Raw genomic sequence first — 21,009 nt, 5'->3', positions numbered from 1 at the left:
AGTAATTTTTAATTGTAACATTTCTTAAATGTTTACAGAAAGATCGTTGTACAGTTTTATTTACCCCTATATGTGATAATTTACAATTCCATTTAACAGGAATGTGACATCAGAGTTGACTTAAAATAGAATAAAAAAATGTTGCGTAAATATAACTTGAAGTACTTTTTATCATAAATGTTTTTCTCATTTTTTCCAAATTTTGTCTAATTTCTACAGAAAGATCACTGTACATTTTACAGTTTTATTTACACTTACATCCGATGATTTCAAAATAAATGTAATAAGAATCTGACATCGTAACATTGGATTAAAAAGATAATTTTATTGTAAATTTAATTTGAATTGCCTTTTTAAAGTTTCATGCCAATGGGTTCAGTAGAAAAACTCTACAGCTGATTTCATAAAGCACAGGTTGTCACTTGGATATATCGCTCTACTGAGCAGAGTATGTAAGTATGACAACAGTGCTGTATGTTTTGCAACCTTAGTTTTTTTACATATTATATTAGGAAATAGCCGGTGTTATGGTCAGCTGCCATACAGAGTTATTTGCTGCTGATTTGCAGTTTTAGAAATCCATGATTTGTATATTTTGAATACAAAATACTACGTTTTGGTGTTTACAATGCTGCAGCAACAAGGAAAAATATTTACATTTTTAGGCAACGAATGTATTGTGTTGGGAATATTAAGAATATAAATATATCGTGTATGAAATAGTGCAATCGCTTGAAACATCCTATCACCGTACATATCAATGAGATACCTCTCAAGGCCGTTTTAATTCTTGGAAATCGTACTAGAGGTCCCGTTGCCATTCATAGAGATTAGCGCACTCGCTCTGATATCTTCTTATCTTATCTGGAGTAAATGCCTCAGCTATCTATGACCGGCGCGGCGGAACTACGATAATTATTGGAATTCACGCACAGGCAGTCGGATGGAATCGCCTGCATTCCAGAAGATACTATTCCTGCACAACATTATTGTGTTGAGAAAGTCTTCAGATAAGTTGAAGGTTGAAATATTGTAACTTTTGGAGCGTGTGTAGATAATCCCTATTATTAATTGATTGTAGTGAGCTTAGTATGGACTTTACTCTTGAAAAAAGTGGGAAAGATTGTATTGTTTTTAAGAATCATAAATACAGGGAAAGGAGGGAATATGGTAATCAATGGTGGTATAAACTGGAGTTGTCTTGGTCGTATCTGTGGAGCATCGTTGAGAACGGAAACAAAACAATAGCTATCTGCATCGAGAAACATTGTGGCGATCACCCGGTTACTATGAGGACTTTATAACCTAGTCCGTTAATAACATCTCCTGGTGATATCTTAACGACAGATACCGGTTAATATAGTGCCCTGCCATCCTCCGCACTAGTATCGTAATTGATATGTGCTAAAGAGTAGTACAGCGTCGAGTGCCAGACTGAAGACATGCATTTAAAAACTAAGGATGGGTTAGTAGGTCGGATTAGTGAACTAATTAGTAGACAAGCTGGTTTGGTGGATGAGTTGACCAGACAGCTTGAAGACGCGAAAGTTGAGTTAAAAAGGCACAGAGTTGTGAATGTTCAAGCATTAAAAGCGACTCGTCCATCTAAACAGAATTTAAATCCTCAGATAAATCACTGCAGACAAAAAACTTAGAGGATTGTGTTCAATGCAATATTCTTCAACAGGAAACATAAAAAAATATTTCTACTATCCGAACAATAGAGGAAGGAGTTCTAGCTGCCAAGGAAAATTCACAATATCCTTAGTTTCTAGAAATTAAAACATATTTATAGTTTTGTCAGAGAAAGAAGAGAGTGAGTTCTTTCCACCAAACTTACAGAACAAGGAAAGGAAAAAAACTATAGAAATAAAAACACAATCCAAACATCAGACTGTCTCGGTAGTGGTTCAATAAGACACAAGTCCAGGTCATACAGTTCATCGAAGAAAAATAATATTGAACTTGTAGATGGAGATAGCCATGCAAAACATTTGTCAAACAAATGGTGCAAACATTTAAAAAGACATTCAGGTGTGTTTGTCTGAGCAAACGCTGGCGCTCCTCTTCAGTACGTTCTACATAACTGTGAGGGGTTGGCATGAACGCGTGGAGGTAAGGGTGCTGTTGTCACAATGGCGGCTTCTAACGATGTCAGCACCATTAACGAAAATAGCAGGTCACCAGCGAACTCCGCGGTGGGACTCACTCGGTTTTGTGAAGACGAATAGACACACCAGGTAAATTTATTTCACCGACATGACCTGATCTCCCTCCTAGCGGACTAATTAATAGAATCATTAACAGAATTAATGGAAATTTAAAAATTAAAAAAAAGAAAGAGTATATATACAGGGTTCTGTTTTGGGTGCAGTTCTTTTTTTAATATATATATTAATGATTTATGTAGCGCAAGATTTGTTGGAAAAGTAACTTCTTTCGCTGATGATACTGCTTTCTCTTACGTTGGAGAAACATGGGCTGATGTAGAGTTGAATATGAACCTAGATCTTCAAGCTATACAGTGGTGGTTCACTAAAAATAATATGATCTTAAGTACCGCTAAAACAAATTATTTAAATTTTAATTTAAGGGAAGGTAATCATTTAACAAATAGGATTATTCTACACTGTATTGATTGCATTTGTAGTAGGAGTGTATATTGTAATAATAAATGTATTGAAGTAAAAATTACTGACAGTATTAAATATTTAGGAATAATTTTAGATAAGGATTTGTCATGGAAAAAACATATATTAGATTTAAAGAAAAAATTAAATAATGTTTTGAGACTATTTTATTTTTTACGAAACATGTGCGATAATGATACACTAAGAATGATATATTTTTCACTGGTGCATAGTAGACTGGAATATGGAATTTCATGTTGGGGAGGGACTTATAAAACTAACACAAAATCCTTGTTTATAATTCAAAAACATTTCGTTAGGCTAATTTTACGAAGAAATATAACTGAAGCAAGTTTTCCTTTATTTTATCAATTAAAAATACTACCAGTAAGACATGCGTATATTTATAAAGTCTTGAAAATATTTTATCGTCGTAGCAGGAATAGTACAGATTTAAATGATTACAGATCAAAATTAAGAAATGCGTCAGATGTATGTGTACCTAGGCCATCAAACACATTTTTTACTAAAAGCTATAATTTTTTGGCGCCAAGAATATTTAATAAATTACCTAATCGAATTCGCTACGTCAATTCTTTAACTAAATTCAGCTCTAAATTAAGACAGTGGTTGTTGGAAATTGAAAATATAGACGAAATATTATTTGAGATAATACAGTAAAAGTTTTTGTTTTTAAAGATTATGGCAGATAAAAAATGTAAAATCTTCTGATATGGATATACGTTATTTTTTGTTTATATATTATTTAAACTTATAAAATATAAAGGTTTGCATATTAATATTTTATGTACATAAAATCAAGTTTTAAGGTTGATTTTTGTTTTGTTGTAGGGTAAAACATAGAACAGTTTTGTTTATTCATGAAACTAGATATTTTTGTTTAATGGTTTATAATATTTGTATGGGCTTTAAAGAAAGACAAATTATTAATTGAAAGTGTATTTTTTTATGAGTAGACTTTGTTGGTTTTGGAGAAATTATTTTTCATTCTATATGTAATTTGAAAATTAGATCAGCCATTTGTAAAATAAATTCAGTAAGACCTCCAATCAGGCTGTGCCTTGGAGGAGTCTATTTCTCATAATTATATTATATTATGCATTGTACTTGAAATATATTAATTTTATAGGATCTGCTTGGCATTGTTTTAATTTTATTGTTATGTATGTTATGTATTGTATTGTGCCAGTGTACAATGTTCAGCATGATTTGTAACATATTTGTTGTTTTGAGAAATAAATTTATTATTATTTATTATTATTATTATTATATTGTGGAAGGTAGTACTTTCAGTAGAAAATATTCACCTTAGATGGCAAATACCTAAATGGCCTTGTCAAAAATATACTATGCGGAGAAATATTGGTTCATGAATAATGTAAATCGTCAAGACCACGTTCCTACCCATGAGATCGCTTCATCTTCAACTGAGGACACATTGGAGCTGGCCCCTGAAACACAGCAAATCTCCGCAACTGAGCTGAACGGTGAGAGGTGCCAGAACGTAGACGTGGCGGCGACACATCCTCCAGTAACTGGGGGACTGCGGCCGTGCACCGGTGGAGGGCAGACCGACAGCATCGTCGACCTGGGATCCGGCAGCGCTTCCGACATTAATGATCAAGGATGGACTTATGTTATTGGACTTGAATAGTTTTCCGTATTTGCCTGTAACCGAAAATGATGATTCAGATTTTTAGTGAAAATTGGCCAGAGAGGAATTCATCGAAATTAGATGAGTTAGACAATTGTTCTATCTTAGTTGAAAAACTGGTAGCAGTAATGGGGATGGATCAAGCATATACCACCGAAATGTAAGGAGCGTAAGACACAAGGTTTCGGCCCCTGATATAATCTGCCACACTGAACACTGGATGGGCGATGGGGAGTCGGTGGTAATCCCACAGTATTCATGTGTACCTTCTTTCTGTCGGAAAAAAAATACGCGGGCGGTGGGGTTGCCATTTTTAAACAATAACTCAATATTTGATTTCTCTGTAATACGGCTAGCAGTATTAACAATTACATTTCCAAACGAAGATTGTTTTGAATGCGCAATTGTAAAATTGGAATTTAAAGTTGGTGACCAGTCTTTCTTAGAAACCTCAGTAATTAATTTGGTTTGTGTCTATCTTTCACCCTGTAAAAGCAAAAGCGATTTTTGCTTAAAATGGAGCAGCTGTTGACTGGCATATTAAGGCGAAATCAACATACTATAATATGTAGAGATTTTAAATTGAACTTTAAATGTCTATCTCACCAAATTTCAGAGGGTGGAGAAGGTTTGTATTCTAAAGTGAGTGTTCTCCAAGATCCAGATTCAAAATTTTAATGCTGGCTTTGACGGATTAGTCCATTGTATCTACATTAGAGGATGTAAATTCAAGGTTTGAAACATTCATTAGCTTAATTAATAAAGCTGTTTCAGTCTCATTCCCGTTTAAAGAGTCGAGACCTAAAAAAATACAAGGCAACTTTTGAGTTTGATTACAAAATTAAGGAGATGGCGTCCAAAGACAGAGATCTATCAATTTTGGTTACGGCTTTTGGTGATCTAGATTTGAAACGCCTTCTGCATCGGCGCTGTACTATTCTGAGGAATTTTGCAAGCTCCCGTAAGCGGTTACTAACATCTAAAACAAAATCTGATAGTGACAACAAACAAAAGACAGTTTGGGAAATTATCAAACGTGAAACTAGAGACACGAGACCGCATGAAAATATTGCTTTGTTGAATGGAGGAGTGGTGGTTGATTCGCCTGGGGGAAGTTGCTAGCATATTTAATTTAGTCTTCTGTGATTTGTAACCAATTGATTGCTTGAGTTTGGATAGTGGCAGCTGTTTACGTGGAAGAGTGGTCCCTCAATCTTTCTTTTTTACACCAATCAAACCGGATGAATTAGATAAAACCATCATATCAATGAAAACCAAAAATGTCCGCTTGGTTGTTGAAGCAATGATACGGTTGTTTTCTAAATCCAATGTGTATTCTGTTCAATGAATCAATTGCAGGTGGCGTTTTCCCAAATTATTTCAAAATAGTTAAAGTTGTGTCAGTGTTTAAGAAAGGTGATCGGGAATCTGCGGACAAATACAGACCGGTGTCTCTATTGCCTACTTTGTCTAAGGTGCTGGAGAGGCTGGTTTGTTCACGTTTGTCTGCCTTTTTACAGCGCCATAATGTAGCCTACTGGTTCCAAATCAGTTTGGATTTAGACAGAATTATTCAACAGCTGACCCAGTGATTTCTCTTGTTGACCTAATTATTGACCACCTAGAAAAATGCCAGGCAGCCATAGGAATCTTTTGCGACCTTTCAAAGGCGTTCGATCGTGTAGATAAGGGGATTTTGTGTTCTAAGCTGGAAGGGTATGGAGTTAGAGGCGTAGCTCTTTCATGGGTACAATCGTATTTGTCTCACACCACACAGTTCGTTCAACTTGGGGTTTCGAAATCAGACTTAATTGAGAACAAGTATGGAGTGCCACAGGGTTCTATTCTGGGCCCATTACTTTTTATCCTCTACATCAACGATATTCATGTGTGCAGGGGGAACGCCAATTTTGTACTCTACGCGGATGATACTACGGTTCTTGTTGGCTTAGATAGGTGACGTGGACCTACGAGAATCTTCTTCCCTCGTAAATATTGACAGTTGGCTGTCAAAAAATAACCTAATGTTGAATGCTAAGAAAACCACATTTATTCAGTTTCCAACAAAAAAATAAACAACTAATTTATTTTGTTGTAGATGGAGCTTATATTGGTTACTGTTAACTTAATTACATTAAAACATAAAACCAATATTTAATACTTTTTTGTGAAGCCTTTCGATAGCAAGGCTATCTTCGTCAGGCAAATCACAAAAAATAAAAGTATTAAATATTGGTTTCATGTTTTAATGTAATTAAGTAAAAAAAAACTCATTTATTGGTTAACATAAATGAAACTTCACTAGAACAGTCTCAATCTACGTGTTTCCTGGGTGCAACCATCGATAGTAGATTTCAGTAGTGTACTCATGTACGGTATCTAGGTTGTGTGGTAAACTGAGTCATGTGTGTTTTGCATTGCGAACTCTGAATACATTTATGGACAGAGATGTGTTGGTGATTGCTTACCATTGGTGTTTCGCTTCGTTGTTGGCGTATGGTATTGAGGTCTGGGGTGGTGCCTCTTCTGCAGAACATGCATTCTTGGTCCAAAAGAGAGCTGTACGGATCATATGCAGGGTCCCAAATCTTCATTCATGTCGTGGTTTATTTAGGAATCTCAAAATTCTAACAGTGGCATTCCTTTACATTTTTAGAGTTGTCATGTATGTGAGGAAGCATCTGTGTCAGATTCCGTCAGTGGGAGCACTCATGCCTACCCGACGAGGCACGGCACTTTGCTTCGTACTCCCTCACATCGTTTGTCCCTGCACGAGACTAGGGCGATGCACGCGGGTGTAATCTTTTATAATGCTATCTCCCAAAATTTAAAAGATGTTTGTGAGGAGACAACTTTTAAAGGGAACCTGAGGAGGTACTTTAAAATAGATACTACTAAACCCTACCTACTAAAAGTTCCTTTTATATTAGGTACTTTAATAGTAACGTAGTTTTTATAATTTAAATTAATTCCTCTCTAAAGTGGATTTTACATTTTACAATGTAATTGATTGTTTTTTGTGTGCTTATTTCTTTCTTTTGAGTATTATGAAATTGGATTTTGTTGATAGCACTATCATGTTTATGTTTAGATCTATACTATTTTGACGATTATAATGTACTACTGTGTATCTTATGCAATAAAAAGAATTTAAATTTAAATTGACTCTGATAACCTATCATACTCATCTGGTTATTATAAGAACGTCTACAACATGTCCAAGTAAGTAAATTGAAAGTTTTTCAATTTTCAGTTTTAACCATTTACCTCCGCAAACGTGTCTTTTTAATATTAACGCATCATTTTCTAATGGTCTAAAAAGTAGTAAAGCTATAAATCTAAGCCTTTTTGCACACACGAATGTCGTCAAAATATAAAAATATTTATAATTTCATTTTTAATATATTTATTAAAGAAATTAAAGATTAATTATTTATTTTACATTTATTACTTACATTATTTTGAGATTGATGGGACAAAATATCAGACCTTCTTACCAAAAGCTATAAGTATCAATAAAGTGCTAAGAAACTAAGAAAGAATTTAATCCTTATACTTTAAATATAATCTGAGAAAAAAGGTACATCTATATTTCAAATTTAATATGACGAGAGATAGAGATGTCCGACTTCACTTGAACGTGTTTTGGAATTGGAAATGAAAAAGTGAATATTTTCCATTACTTATATACAATCTTCTATATCAATACAAGCTACTGGTAATATTTGGACACCTCTTATGATTATATTTCAGAGAATATTGTACGTAAATAACTGCGAGTAGTTTCTCCAGTTGGGTCATGTACTTAAGTGAGGTTAATTCATCATAAAAATAAACAGAAATTATTCTTGGGATTTTGTTTTGAAAAAATACATATTATCTTTGGCGGAAGAATTATTCTGAAATTAAATGCATAGAGTTAGTGTCCATATCCTACGTGTATTTATGAAATATACGAGCAATTAATCTTACATGATCATCAAAATACAATTATAGTAAAGTTGTTTTGCATATTGTATTTTACACCATTAATTAATTATATTATTAAGTTTATTACATTTGATTGATTTCAGTAGGTTAAGAAATTAAATTTATTTAAAATGTTGAAAATTATAGAACGACAGTAAAATTGTTTTTTAGTGTTTTTGAAAAAAATATATTTATTATATTCTTGGGATAACCCCAAATATTTTAAATCGCATATGAAAAATATATAATTTATTTGTTCTCCTTGGGGTTTGAAACTTTCAACCCCTATTGGTGGTTAATTATGGAAATATTTGCCTTTCCTGTTGAAGGCATAAGAAAAATGGACATCGGGAAGTTGAAAAACAAAAATATAGTTCTTCTAGGGGTGGCAACCCCTTTTCAACACTTATAAATGTTGGATCTTCATAATAATGTTTTAGTTTTTCTATTGAAGTAGTGAGTATACGAGCGACTATACCCTCATATATAATGTAATTGTATTGTAAGTTTAACACTAACAATTCATCTGTTAAAAATATTTGTATGCAATAATTGATCACCTGGAAGTTAGACAACAGTAAATAATACATCGAGTGTGTATCTTGGTAACCTAGTTGTCTGTAACAGAAAATACAGAAGATTACTACACTCGCTACATATGGCAGTAACAATTCATCTGTTAAAAAGATTTGTATGCAATAATTGATCACGTGGAAGTTAGACAACAATTAGTAAATAATACTTCGAGTGTGTATCTTGGTAACCTAGTTGTCTGTAACAGAAAATACAGAAGATTACCTACACTCGCTACGTATGGCAGTAACACGGATTTCTTTGGTAAATGCAAATTTTATAAAATCATTTTTATTCGTTACTTGCAGTTAAATGCGGCTTTGCAAGTAATTTCATAGGTTTTGCACCTGCATGAATACTCCTGGCTCGAGGGAATTATTTCCCTTTTTTATATTGATGGCCGTTGTAATTAACTTCGTTCTTAGTATGTTTTGTTCCATGCTTGATTTTGCCTTGTTTCCCGATCAAGAAAACATACTCAGAAGAAGATATAGATCAGAAGCCTAATTCTGTGCAAAGTGAATTGAATGGGTTTTACATCATTCTTCAAATTTGTAGTAAAAGTTAGATAGTAACATTGCATTTTAGTATCTAATACTTAATATTCGATAACACTGTACAGTTAAAAGTATATTAACAACGACACTACTAGTTTGTTTCTTTATAAAGTGCAAAATATTGTCTATATCTTAGAACATTTAGAGCTGGAATTGGTACATCAGTTCAAAAGCACAGTCCAGCGAACTTACATCCAGCATAGTTCTTGCCGACTGCTTCAAAGGGAGTCTTCAGTGTCAAATTCTGACCATTTTATGGGGCATTTTGTAAGGTGGATAGTTGATCGAAATCTAAAATGGCAACTTTAGAGACTAAGATGGGACTTTCGCTACTCTAAAGACCAGTGGGGCGTAGTCCGGAGGGGTTTTCGAAACCAAAATAGGCCTATATTCATCTCAGGGACCGTAAGAGTAGCCATGTAAAATTTCAGCACAATCAGTTGAATAGTTTATGCGCGAGAGGAAAACAAACAAACAAAGGAATTTTCGCATTTATAGGATCACAATCAGGATTAATTTGAAGCTAGAAATTGTGGGCGCAGTTTACAAATTTATAACATATTATAATCAATTGGATTTCAAAACAAACGAGTTTATAGATAATTCAATCAGTGTAATCGAAACATTCCAGTCCAGTAAACTTGGTGAGTATAATTCATTTAATTAGTATATCCAGTTTGCCATTACAAAGTCCGAATAATAATATATTATTTCTGTGTTTGACATTGCATATTTCACATTTCCATCCTGAATATACTTTCGGGTAAATTGTGCATACCTATTAACGTTTAATTTCCTTTATTAATGTAACCGAAATTTACATGGAATAAAGCGATGGTGGAGGCTCATGGGTTAAAATATTGATTTGAGTCGTGTTAAATAACTGTCATCAGAGTTTTGTTTATCAGTTATTATAGGATGCTTCCTATATTATTGAATTATTTATAGGAATATTTTTATTTTTAATTAAGAGAAATTGTAAAACTTATATAGTAATTGAATTGTAAGATTGTGAACCTTCCAAGCAGAGCTGAATTTCTTGTCAATTCGGGTTCAAGGAATGCTAGAAGCTTCCTTTTGTTATGTAGGTATTGAGCCACAAGGGTTACATGTCTGGGTTGGATAGGTACCATTCAACTCAGACATTGTGTTGCTCAATTTTGATTGGTCAATGTTAGCTTGATTAGATGGTGGGAGGGACTTCTAGATCCTTCCGGTGGCTTCAAACCACGTTTTCAGGAGATTCTTTGCTGTGTGCTCAGAGAGTGTAGACGTATTAAGGTTTAGCCTACTCTTGCCCGTTTTGATTTTTCGGGAAGAAGGTTGAGTTTGTTGAGTTGTAAGATTAAAATTTATTTTCAAAATTTAAAGTCTCAAGTTTGAATTAATTAATCTATAATAGTCATTTTAGTTACTTGGAGAAGTCTTCAGCAGATGTGCGAGGTACTGTGAAAGTTAGAATTTAATATTGAAATAGAAAATTACTTGATGATCTTTTTCCTGTTCAATTTGGTTTAATCAGGAATAATCAACTGCAAAAGAAAATTTATTTAATCTTCTGATGGGGGGGGGGGGGGTGGGGGGGGGGGGGGGTGGGGGGGGGGGGGGGTGGGGGGGGGGGGGGGTGGGGGGGGGGGGGGGTGGGGGGGGGGGGGGGTGGGGAGACTGATTCATTTGCAGTGCTTTCTATAAAATTCTATTGTTTTAAAATTAAATTGTGAACATCTCATACATGAATTTGTCCAAAACATACAAAAAATACATATTGTGTAATCTTTGATATATTTTTATACTAGCACATCATTGCTTGTAAGTAGAACACAAATTTTATTGCTCTCATCTTCGCCATATGATCCCATTCGTCTGAAATTTACTTGGGTTTGGCTAGTAATACCAAGAGGAGATTATTCTGAAACAAATAATAATAGTGTTTGTATAATAGCTATTCTGCAGTCATTTATCTGGTCTTCAAGTATTCTGTATTACACTATTTATTTATGAATAAGAATTAGCAATATGAAGGTAAGGGGCACCCATTATTTGCCAAGGGCCACCCCTGGTCTTTCAGTTTATATTAAATAACTTTATTTGAAAATAAATAACTAGTGTAATAATGTTACTTCATAAAAGTCCAATTAAAACACAGCTTTTATTATTTGCAGATTATTGTATTATTGGCTGACCTGTTAAGTAGCCTACAACAGGGTTTGCCGGATTGAACAAAACAATTACTAGAGTCTGATTAACATTTTATTTTATTTCATTTTTATAATTGTCCTCCTGTCTTTGAGAAAGGGCTAGGAAAAGAATAAATGTGTGAGACCAAAATTAAAAATCAATAGAGTTTAATCTCATCAATGGAGTACGTATTGTTGGTGAAGAGTGATGAGTCTGGCAACCCTTGTCTGTTTTGTAGCTGCAGGAGTAAAGATTCTAGTTCCTGCCACACCTTGATCTCTTCCATCTGAGAACAGAAATGTCAAAATTTAGAAAATAACACATTTAATAAAGAAACATCATTCAAGGTTAATTTAGCAGTAAATAAAGTCTAGTACATGTGAATTGATCTTTTATACAGGGTGTAACAAAAAGGTTGAACTGGTTATGTATTTTCAAATTTTGTGTGTGATTCTAGGCTAAAAATGAAGAATAACTTTTTTCCAATTTCTTACTTTGTCTGGCTAGCTGCCATGTTGTATTTTTTATTAACAAATGATCTCTAAAACTAGTAAAGCAAAAGAAACCAAAATTGGCACATAAATAAGAGAAAAATATGAAAAAATTGTGTTATTTTCTTTAATATTAACAAAATGGCATTTGTTAATTACTGTGAAAGTCAAATAACAAAAAATCCAGTATAGTTATAAAAATTGTAGCAGACACTAATCTTTTGGCAAATTTTATTGCAACTCTAACAGTACTTGTTTCAACGGAATCCATCAAGGCATAAGCGAGCATTGACCACTTTAAAGGTACGCTTGCACAAGCTGTGAGCAGAAAAATATTTTTTTAAAGGTATCAGCTGTTTTACATAGGCTATAACAATTTTAAAAGATACCAACAATTTTGAAATTTTTATAACAATTCCAATGGTGCTTTTTCATTGAAATCCATTAAGGCATAATCGAGCATGACCACTTTAAAGGTACGCTTGCACAAGCTGTGAGCAGAAAAATATTTTTTTAAAGGTATCAGCTGTTTTACATAGGCTATAACAATTTTAAAAGATACCAACAATTTTGAAATTTTTATAACAATTCCAATGGTGCTTTTTCATTGAAATCCATCAATGCATAATCGAGCACGATCACTTTAAAGGTACGCTTGCACAAGCTGGGAGTGCCAAATATGTCATAGATGAGAGTTATCAGTTGTTTGTTGCTCCTGCCTTCTACAACAGTATCTTTAAAGTGGTCCAGCTCGTTCATACATTAACGAATATCATTGAAATAAGTACCGTTGGAATTGTAATAACATTGTCCAATTAGTTGGTACCTTATAAGTTTTGTATAACTGATGTGATACAGCTGATGTCTATCAGAAGACAAAATGTTTGCTGCTTCTGGCTTGTGCAAGCATACATTTAAAGTGGTTGTGCTCGCTTATGCCTTGACGGATTTCGTTGAAACTGAAACAGTTGGAATTGCAATAAAATTCTCTAAATAGTTTGGTGTCTAGTATATTTTTATAACTATAATGGTTTTTTGTTATTTGACTTTAAACATTTTTAATGGTCATTTGTAGATACCATTTTTTTAATATTAAAGAAAATAACACAATTTTTTTTATTTGCTTCTTACCTGTTCAAATTTATGTGCCAAATTTGGTTTCTTTAGCCTTACTAGTTGTTAGATATAATAACTTGTTAATAAAAAATACAAAATGGCGGCTAGTGGCTAGACAAAGAGGAATTTGGAAAAAGGTTATTCTTCATTTTTTTTAGCTCAGAATCACACTTAAAATCTGAAAATGCATAGCCTAACCTTTTTGTTGCACTTATCTGACCTGTAGCTACAAAAGTACCACTCACTGTTCACCCTTAGACGTTGTACTGTTTGTACCTTACGAGCATTCTGCGATTCAGTAGCATTCAGACCTGTTAACTCTTTGAATGGTGGGTTATTACTCTAGTAATATAAGTTAAAACTTATTAATATACTTTTAAACTGTCTAAAACTAATGTAAACTTTAAAAGCAAAAATAACTTTTTTGTAATATAAATTTTTTTAAAGAAATTGTAGTTACATGAATATAAAGATAATTAAATTACAACTGATTACTTTTACTATTTAATTTTTCTGTTATATCTCTTGTACTATTTTGAAACAGATGACAAGCCATAGTAAATCAATAAGTAATTATAAATAAAAAGAAATTGAGAGTAAAAAGCCACAGCACACAGCAAGGAACAAAAGATAACTACGTGATAGTGTTTCTATGATTCTCTGCTAGACTCTATGTGCTTAAGAGAACAATTAAAACTCACAAAACAATACAGGAAATTTTATTTAGTAATATAGTAGATTCCATAGTTATCAGCATTGCTATAGGAGACACAAGGCTTGCCCCCACGTAACTGTCAGGATTACTAGTCAAAGAACTTTTTCTCTTGGGATAAGAAGCCGAGGAAGTCTCCCATTGCACTTACCTAGAGCTACAAGGATCTTAATGCCTGTTTCTAGAGTGATAGAACTTTCAGGATGGTAGAACTAAGGTTGGGGGTAGGGACTGCCTTCTGTCGAAATCTTACGAGGAGGGATAGTAGGCTTTATATCTGTCATCTGATCTTAGAAAACGGGGGCTAGCTTTGTTCCAGCTTCTATCACTCAAAGCGGGTAGTAAGGGATTGGTACTCTCAGCCGGAGTTAAGACTGGCAACAGCCTAGGAGCTCCATCTTCATCCTCCAAAGTATTCAATACACTGCTTTACCCCAATAACGTTTTGCAGTTAGTAGTGTGTTGCTCCTGGATATCCATTGGTTTGCCCAGATGTAAGTGACATATTGGTTTCTACTGTAGTTGAACAATGGGTATATAAAAAAACGATGTTACTTAAATCTGGGAAATCCTATGGATATCCAAGAGCAGCAATCTTATGGATATACAGGAGCAACATATCACCAACACAAACACATCTAGTGGTCTAGTCTAGTCTACTGCAGGGGATAACTGTTAAAGTTGATGGGGCTCCCTAAGTGTTTAAGGCAGTGACTAGCTTAAACATAAGGGTGTGCCCCCTAACTACTTTAACTGGAGAGTCTGGTACAGAGCTGGTCTCCCCTTCTTCCAAGGAGACATCACTGAGATTAATGCCTAAAATCCTTCCTCATGGATCTAGACAGGGCGACACCTACTACTAACCTTATCCATCCAGAATATCTTTCCAAACCAAAAGCAGCACAAGAGTCCTTTTAGGTCTAAATTCAATTTCAAAGCTTCTTGGCCAAAAAAACATGCAAAGGAAATTAGTTTTACTTGAACTTATAAGATTAAAGAAACAATATATATGATTATGAATTATCATATATATTCAAAATATAAAATACAAGTGAACATATGAAATAAAATACACAGATCGCATCACACTCTGTGTATTTGTACTCCACATACTCCTTTATAACATAACATGTCCGCACATTTATATTAAATAAATAAGAGTGTACTATTTTTTCAAAAACTCATCTACATACATTACATTCTTCACATAATAATTATCCAAAACACAAAATCCTTTCTGACTCAATAATAATAACACATCATTGTAATAGTCCTAAATGAATTAAAATGATTTCTTTGCATTTAGATACCCGATTACTTATACAACATTATCAAACACAACTACCTAAAACAGAAACAATAAACAAAATACTGGTCTCACCTGCTTATCCACTATAGCCTTCAGTTCTGACAAAACTTCTATCACAGCTGGATCTCTGTGGACAATAAGACATTGAATAATAAGACAATGTTTTCGTTTAATAAATAGCGAAAGTCCCCAGACTGATGTGAATTTGAAATAATTTCAGTTACAGGGAACTGCAACTTAGTTGGCTTCTAAAAAATACTGAGAATTGAACCAAAAAAAATGTATTACATATTTTGACAATCATCAAAAGTAAAGGTGACCATTGAGTGAATAAAAATAATTATGAATAATATTGTTCTTTATTTCACCAGGTAAAATTAAAACTCATGGTTATGATTATTCTTAACCGTACAATGTAACTATTTGTGTGAAAGGTAAACTGTTCATGAATTGGTGAAGAAAAATGTACATGTGGTAGAATAGACAAAACCTTATTTCTTAATATTCTGCTAAAATAGTAACACGAGACAAAATCAAAAGAGTTAACTCACTTTTAAAAAGTTCATTTTAAATGGATTCACTTATCCTTCATTTAAATTTAAAACAATTTGAACAAGTTGAGGAATGTTACAATATGATGGGAGATTAGATACCTAGAGAGGAGGTACTGTTGGTAGTAGGCGTCCAGCAGTAGGGTAGCCCACTCCACGAGCTGAGGGTCTCCAGGAGTCAGGAGCATGGCCTCGGACAGTTGTCTCAGCAGATTCAGCACTGTCCCTAGCTTCAGCTTGTGCCTCAGCAGTCCGAGAGTGCTCAAGTCTGCTGTCATGGGGAGAGACAACACAAGTCTTAGCAGTTCCTTGTGTCCTGGCGTTTCTATGTCCTGCAACATTGTACACAAATACAACATTGTAATAAACCCTCAGGGATGGAGAAACAGTAACAGTACGATTGTGAGATGTTCTCAAGATTACTGGAACCTTTCAACGTGCTTTTACAGCATATTGCACAACCTAGATGTTTTTAATAAAAATATCCAACTTTTTTTATTTTGGTTTAATCATGCTTTCTTAGAGAAAAACGCTCAAAATCATAACGAAAATGTCAAACTATTACCCATTTTTAATAAGATGTTTCATATTTCAATGTTCAATTTTAACTTAAATACAAGCAGCGCTAAGCTAAATTATTCTAAGCCACTACTTATTTAATTACCACTATTATAAAAGTAATATGTATAAAGTAATTTCTTTATGAAGTTAAAGGATACAATTAACTACTCATTTTATAAAGAATACAACAAGCATCTCATAATGCAACCGAAACAACCAATAAGGGAGGGTTTTCCTTAATTGATATTTTGACTGCTAAAACCTGCACATCAATAATATACATATGTAATAAATTTATACATGAGAATAAATCTATGTTTATGGGGTAAAAGAATAAATGTAATCTCAAATTTAGTTTTTTTATTTCTTATATACTAAACCTCCCCAAGTTTGACACTCCCAAAACATACGTTTTCATCATGAGATATGATGGAATTGTTTTTTCAAGTAATTTTAGAGAAAATTATCAATCCTTCTACAATCTTTTATTTCGATATTTCCATTATTTAAACAACTGTTCAATTGGTAGCCTAAATTGTCCAATATCTGTCTTGATCTACCCTGACTAAAACCAATATTTTAACGTAAGAATTTGGCACAGTTTCTTTTGTATGCCAGAGGGATCTAAACATTTCTGTATTATTGTATGTCTGTCCTCAAGAATGAAATAAACTGCAGACTTGAAATTCTGGATGCAACCTCAGTGAAGCTTATGGGAAATGTGGTGTGTCGTACACCTGCCTTGTACATTATAGTGTGTAAAATAGGTTCAGTGAAAATGCAACCTAATAATAGAAACACTTCAAACTGAATCTATCTGTGATTAACAAAGTAAACATGAAATAACCTACATTGTTTATTTTATGTTTCTATATTGAGGATAGGAACAAACAATCTTTCAATCTGGTAAATATAAGCCTGCTCCTCACACTCTTATATGACTTTCTTCCCTCTTTAATAAAACATTATTTATTGAAGCAATATTTACAATATCAGTTATATATTGTATGTACATCTAATTTTCTACGTCCATGTCTTAAACCTTCCCATGCCGTAGACGAAATGGTAGACTGACCAAAACGCCAGCCAAACACAGTTATATCCGATATTATAGATTATGTCTCTTGGAGAGTTTTTTAGTTCACAAAATGCCTGGTACACGGTCCGTGCTTATCACGGTTGTGAAGGAAGTATTTATAAAGGACCTGCACTCTGCGGTAGGGGAGCGGGAGCGCCCTTTGTCTAACTCCGACCACCTGCTTGTCAGTTCTGTGTCTCCTACAGAGCCATAAACAAACTTATCGGTGGCTTTCTCGGTTGAAACGAGCTTGCACACGTGTCTACTACATATCTTATTATTATTCTTCATTGTGTAGTAGTATTGTGATTAGTTTGAAATATTTATCTTGTTTTATAGTAAAATGTAATTAAACTTTTCAGTTTAGTTGAATTTTACAACAAAATTAAAATAACAGTTTTGAAAATAGTTCTTTTAATTTTTATCAATAAATACGCTAAATTTAAATAAAATGCACTGTTTTATACTTGTTTGCTTTTACCTTTTATAATTCAGTTAAAATAAAAATTACCTTTGAACTAAAATTAGCTTTACAGAAATATTGTTTTTACATGTCTTGGCGTTGCGTGCGAAGGGTTAAACTAATCACACCACTCCAGTTTAAATTCTAAACATGCAGGATTAATGTCAAATCAAGACTTTTATAACTGTAACAATATTTCATGGAGGTAATCACAAACAACAGAAAAAATCATATCTTGTCCTTTCTTATGATTATTTGAACCTTGAATGTGTACATACCTTGAGACAAAATGAGAGTACAGCAATGATACACGACTCTGGAATGTCATTAATATTTTTTAGAAGTGTGGTTAGTCCTTCTGGATCATTCGAATCTATGGCTATTGGGAACAACATCTGAGCAATCCTAAAAATAAAAAGAAATAAAAGTTTTTAAGAAAATTACAAAAATGTTAGTTACAATAAACAGTTAAACTGAGGATTTTGCTCCAAACAACTTGGATATTGATCTCATAACACTGGAATTTCCAATCTTCAATTCTGTAAATCGCTAACACTGGTCAACTTTTATAGTGCAATGTTTTCACCATAATTAATAATTTAATACAATTGACTTAGCTGATTTCATTTTCCCCAAACTGATATAACTATTGCACAAAAGAAAAGAAAATTAGAACCATAAAATAAAAATTGAACTAGACATAAGAAATAAATTTTTGTTAGTTAGTTGACATTATCAGTAAAATTAAAAGCTCAAAATTATGGCACTATGATGTAATGCATCCTGCTAACTGATAGCAATGCACATGTAATCGATGTGTTCAATTATCGATGTTTCCAAGCAGTAAAAAGGCAAATGCTTGGAATTCACCTGTTTTACTTTATGTTTTATTACTAAATTATTCTCAGATGCAATCTATGAATTAAAATATAAAAATTTTATAATCAATGCCATTGCCTCAAATTCCCAAAAGTCTTGATTGAAAGTAACAGTCTCTATGTGAAAGATTTTGGGTGAGTATATTTTTTTTGTTTAGTTTCTGGATAACAGTGCTTTAAGATAACTTCCTTAAAAACAAAAAAATATAAAACAATGTTTAATTACTCTACATGAAATCATGCCTATGATTAAAACCCCACAGGGTGTTTTCATAAATGCCTATTTAACATGAACATTTTTAGTAATTTTGTAAACAGACCAATAGTAAAAATCTGAAAAGCATGTGAACTTGTTATAGCATGTATAATAACTTCATTGAATGACAAGTTTTTTTTAAATGATTTATAATTTACTTCAAAGAAATTACACTTTTAATGAAGTATAGTTTAAAAAATTTATACAATTTATAATAAATTCTTAGAAAAGAAAACTTGATTTAAAAAAATCTAAAACAAGTTATTGGTTTCAGCATACTGTAAAGATATATCCTTATATTCAGCTGTTTTTTCTGTGGGTCTGATTAAAATAAAACCGCAAAATGTTACCTATATTGCAATTCCTTATGACGGGATTTTTTTGCTGCCTTTAGGAAAGGTATTTTAAAGAACTGAGACTAAAATACATTTCAAGAACTAACAAACCAATTACACTGCTTCAACCCTTCGATTTAGCTTGTTTGAAGCTTGTACATCCCTTTCACTAGCAAATAAATAGCCAAAATTACAGTATTCCTTTGAAGTCATTTAGATTTAGTTGGGAGTGTTAAACAGCTAATAATTGCACTATCCCACGAACTTGTACAACAACTTACAACATAAACTATGAAAACTGTGATCTAGCAGTTAAACGTTGAACAACATGACAAAATGTTGGATTAATAATTTAGACTCAGGATTAGAATAAAAATTTAAGATATCTTAAGTAGGCGTACATCCTCTGTGAGAGCCCCTCCTCAATGTGTGTCTGGATGAGCCGAAACATCTGAGGCTGAGTGTCCGGTTTCAGCTCCTCTACTTCCTCTTTGACTGCGGTGGTCTGCCACACAGCCAGGGTTGCGGGAGGGGCAGAGTCAGGGGCCTGTGAGCCTACCAGTGCAGCCAACCTCTGCTTGCCCAGGTAGAACGGCACAACGGCTACATGCTGTCCTGTCACCACCAGCACGGCGTGTTGTCCCCCTGCCCACAGCCGTGCCGGTGTTGTGTACATCTTGAACTGCATACTGCATTGGCGCACGTACAGTTGTGTGTTGAATATTAGTACCAGAGCACCTGTAACAAAGATTTTCAATATAGTGAATACACTAAATTGGGATACATTCTCAATTAATAAGCGATTATCACTTGGTAAATTAACAAGAATGATGTACACAATGTGGTTTTAATATACATGAACTATTACAAGGTTTTAACATACATGAACTATTACAAGATAAGGTGGAATACTTTACATCATGATTGGAAATTTTATTTAGTACTTCGTATCTCCTTACTTTACCAAAAAGGGTAAAGTACGTACTCCTTACTTTATAAAACCTCTTTATTTAGCTCTCCTGACACTGAAATAAGGTTTGCAATTTTCTTTAATTGTATGAGTTTTACAGGTACCCAAAATATTGACATTGTGCTTACTTCAAGTTAAAAACTAAAAGAAAGTTTATATAATTTAAGTGACATTTTTAAGAAATGTCCATTACATTACAGAAAATAGAGGAATATATTTCAAATTTATGAAAATAATTTTCCATTTTGTACTAACAATTTTTACAATATATGTAATATCTCATTTAAAAAATGAACTGGTAATTCAATCTTGAATATCAAAAAAATGAAAATAATTTTGAAACAAAATATAGGCGTTCAAACCCAGAAATATTACAAAAAGTTTCGTATGCTTTTTCTAACTTTTCATAAATGTTACAAATATAACAAAAATAAGGTGTTTTCAAAAATTAACTTTGGCTTATTTCAATAAATATGCGCTATTTGTAAATTAGCCAATTTTAGAACATCGCTCTAAGAATGTGTGTAAATGGCTCTCAGTTGCTATGACAACCAGTTTCAGATTGATAAAAGGTGACCGACAATTATGAATTGATCAAAACTGGTGTCATCGCCAGTTTTACGTACTACAGTTCGCAACCGTAGACCAAAACGTTTGTTGCGAGATTGATCATCCAATGCAAATAGATTTCTTTATACCGAGCAGAA

At 33.3% G+C, this 21,009-nt stretch overlaps 1 protein-coding gene across 1 annotated transcript in view; it reads right to left on the bottom strand.

Annotated features, from left to right (window-relative positions):
- Positions 1-11,732: 11,732 nt before the first annotated feature.
- The window catches only part of LOC124361739, a 28,456-nt gene continuing 19,179 nt past the window's right edge, over positions 11,733-21,009 (bottom strand). Inside the window, exons 6-10 of the mRNA XM_046815696.1 lie at positions 19,734-20,070; positions 18,142-18,268; positions 15,864-16,093; positions 15,283-15,337; positions 11,733-11,868 (exon numbers count right to left, since the gene is read on the bottom strand). Coding sequence (XP_046671652.1) covers positions 11,740-11,868; positions 15,283-15,337; positions 15,864-16,093; positions 18,142-18,268; positions 19,734-20,070 — 878 coding nt within the window. The 3' untranslated portion in view covers positions 11,733-11,739. The remainder of the gene's footprint in view (positions 11,869-15,282; positions 15,338-15,863; positions 16,094-18,141; positions 18,269-19,733; positions 20,071-21,009) is intronic.

This window comes from Homalodisca vitripennis, chromosome 5 (assembly GCF_021130785.1).
Source record: "Homalodisca vitripennis isolate AUS2020 chromosome 5, UT_GWSS_2.1, whole genome shotgun sequence".
Lineage (NCBI taxonomy): Eukaryota > Metazoa > Arthropoda > Insecta > Hemiptera > Cicadellidae > Homalodisca > Homalodisca vitripennis.
This window is presented reverse-complemented; position numbering and strand designations above follow the sequence as displayed.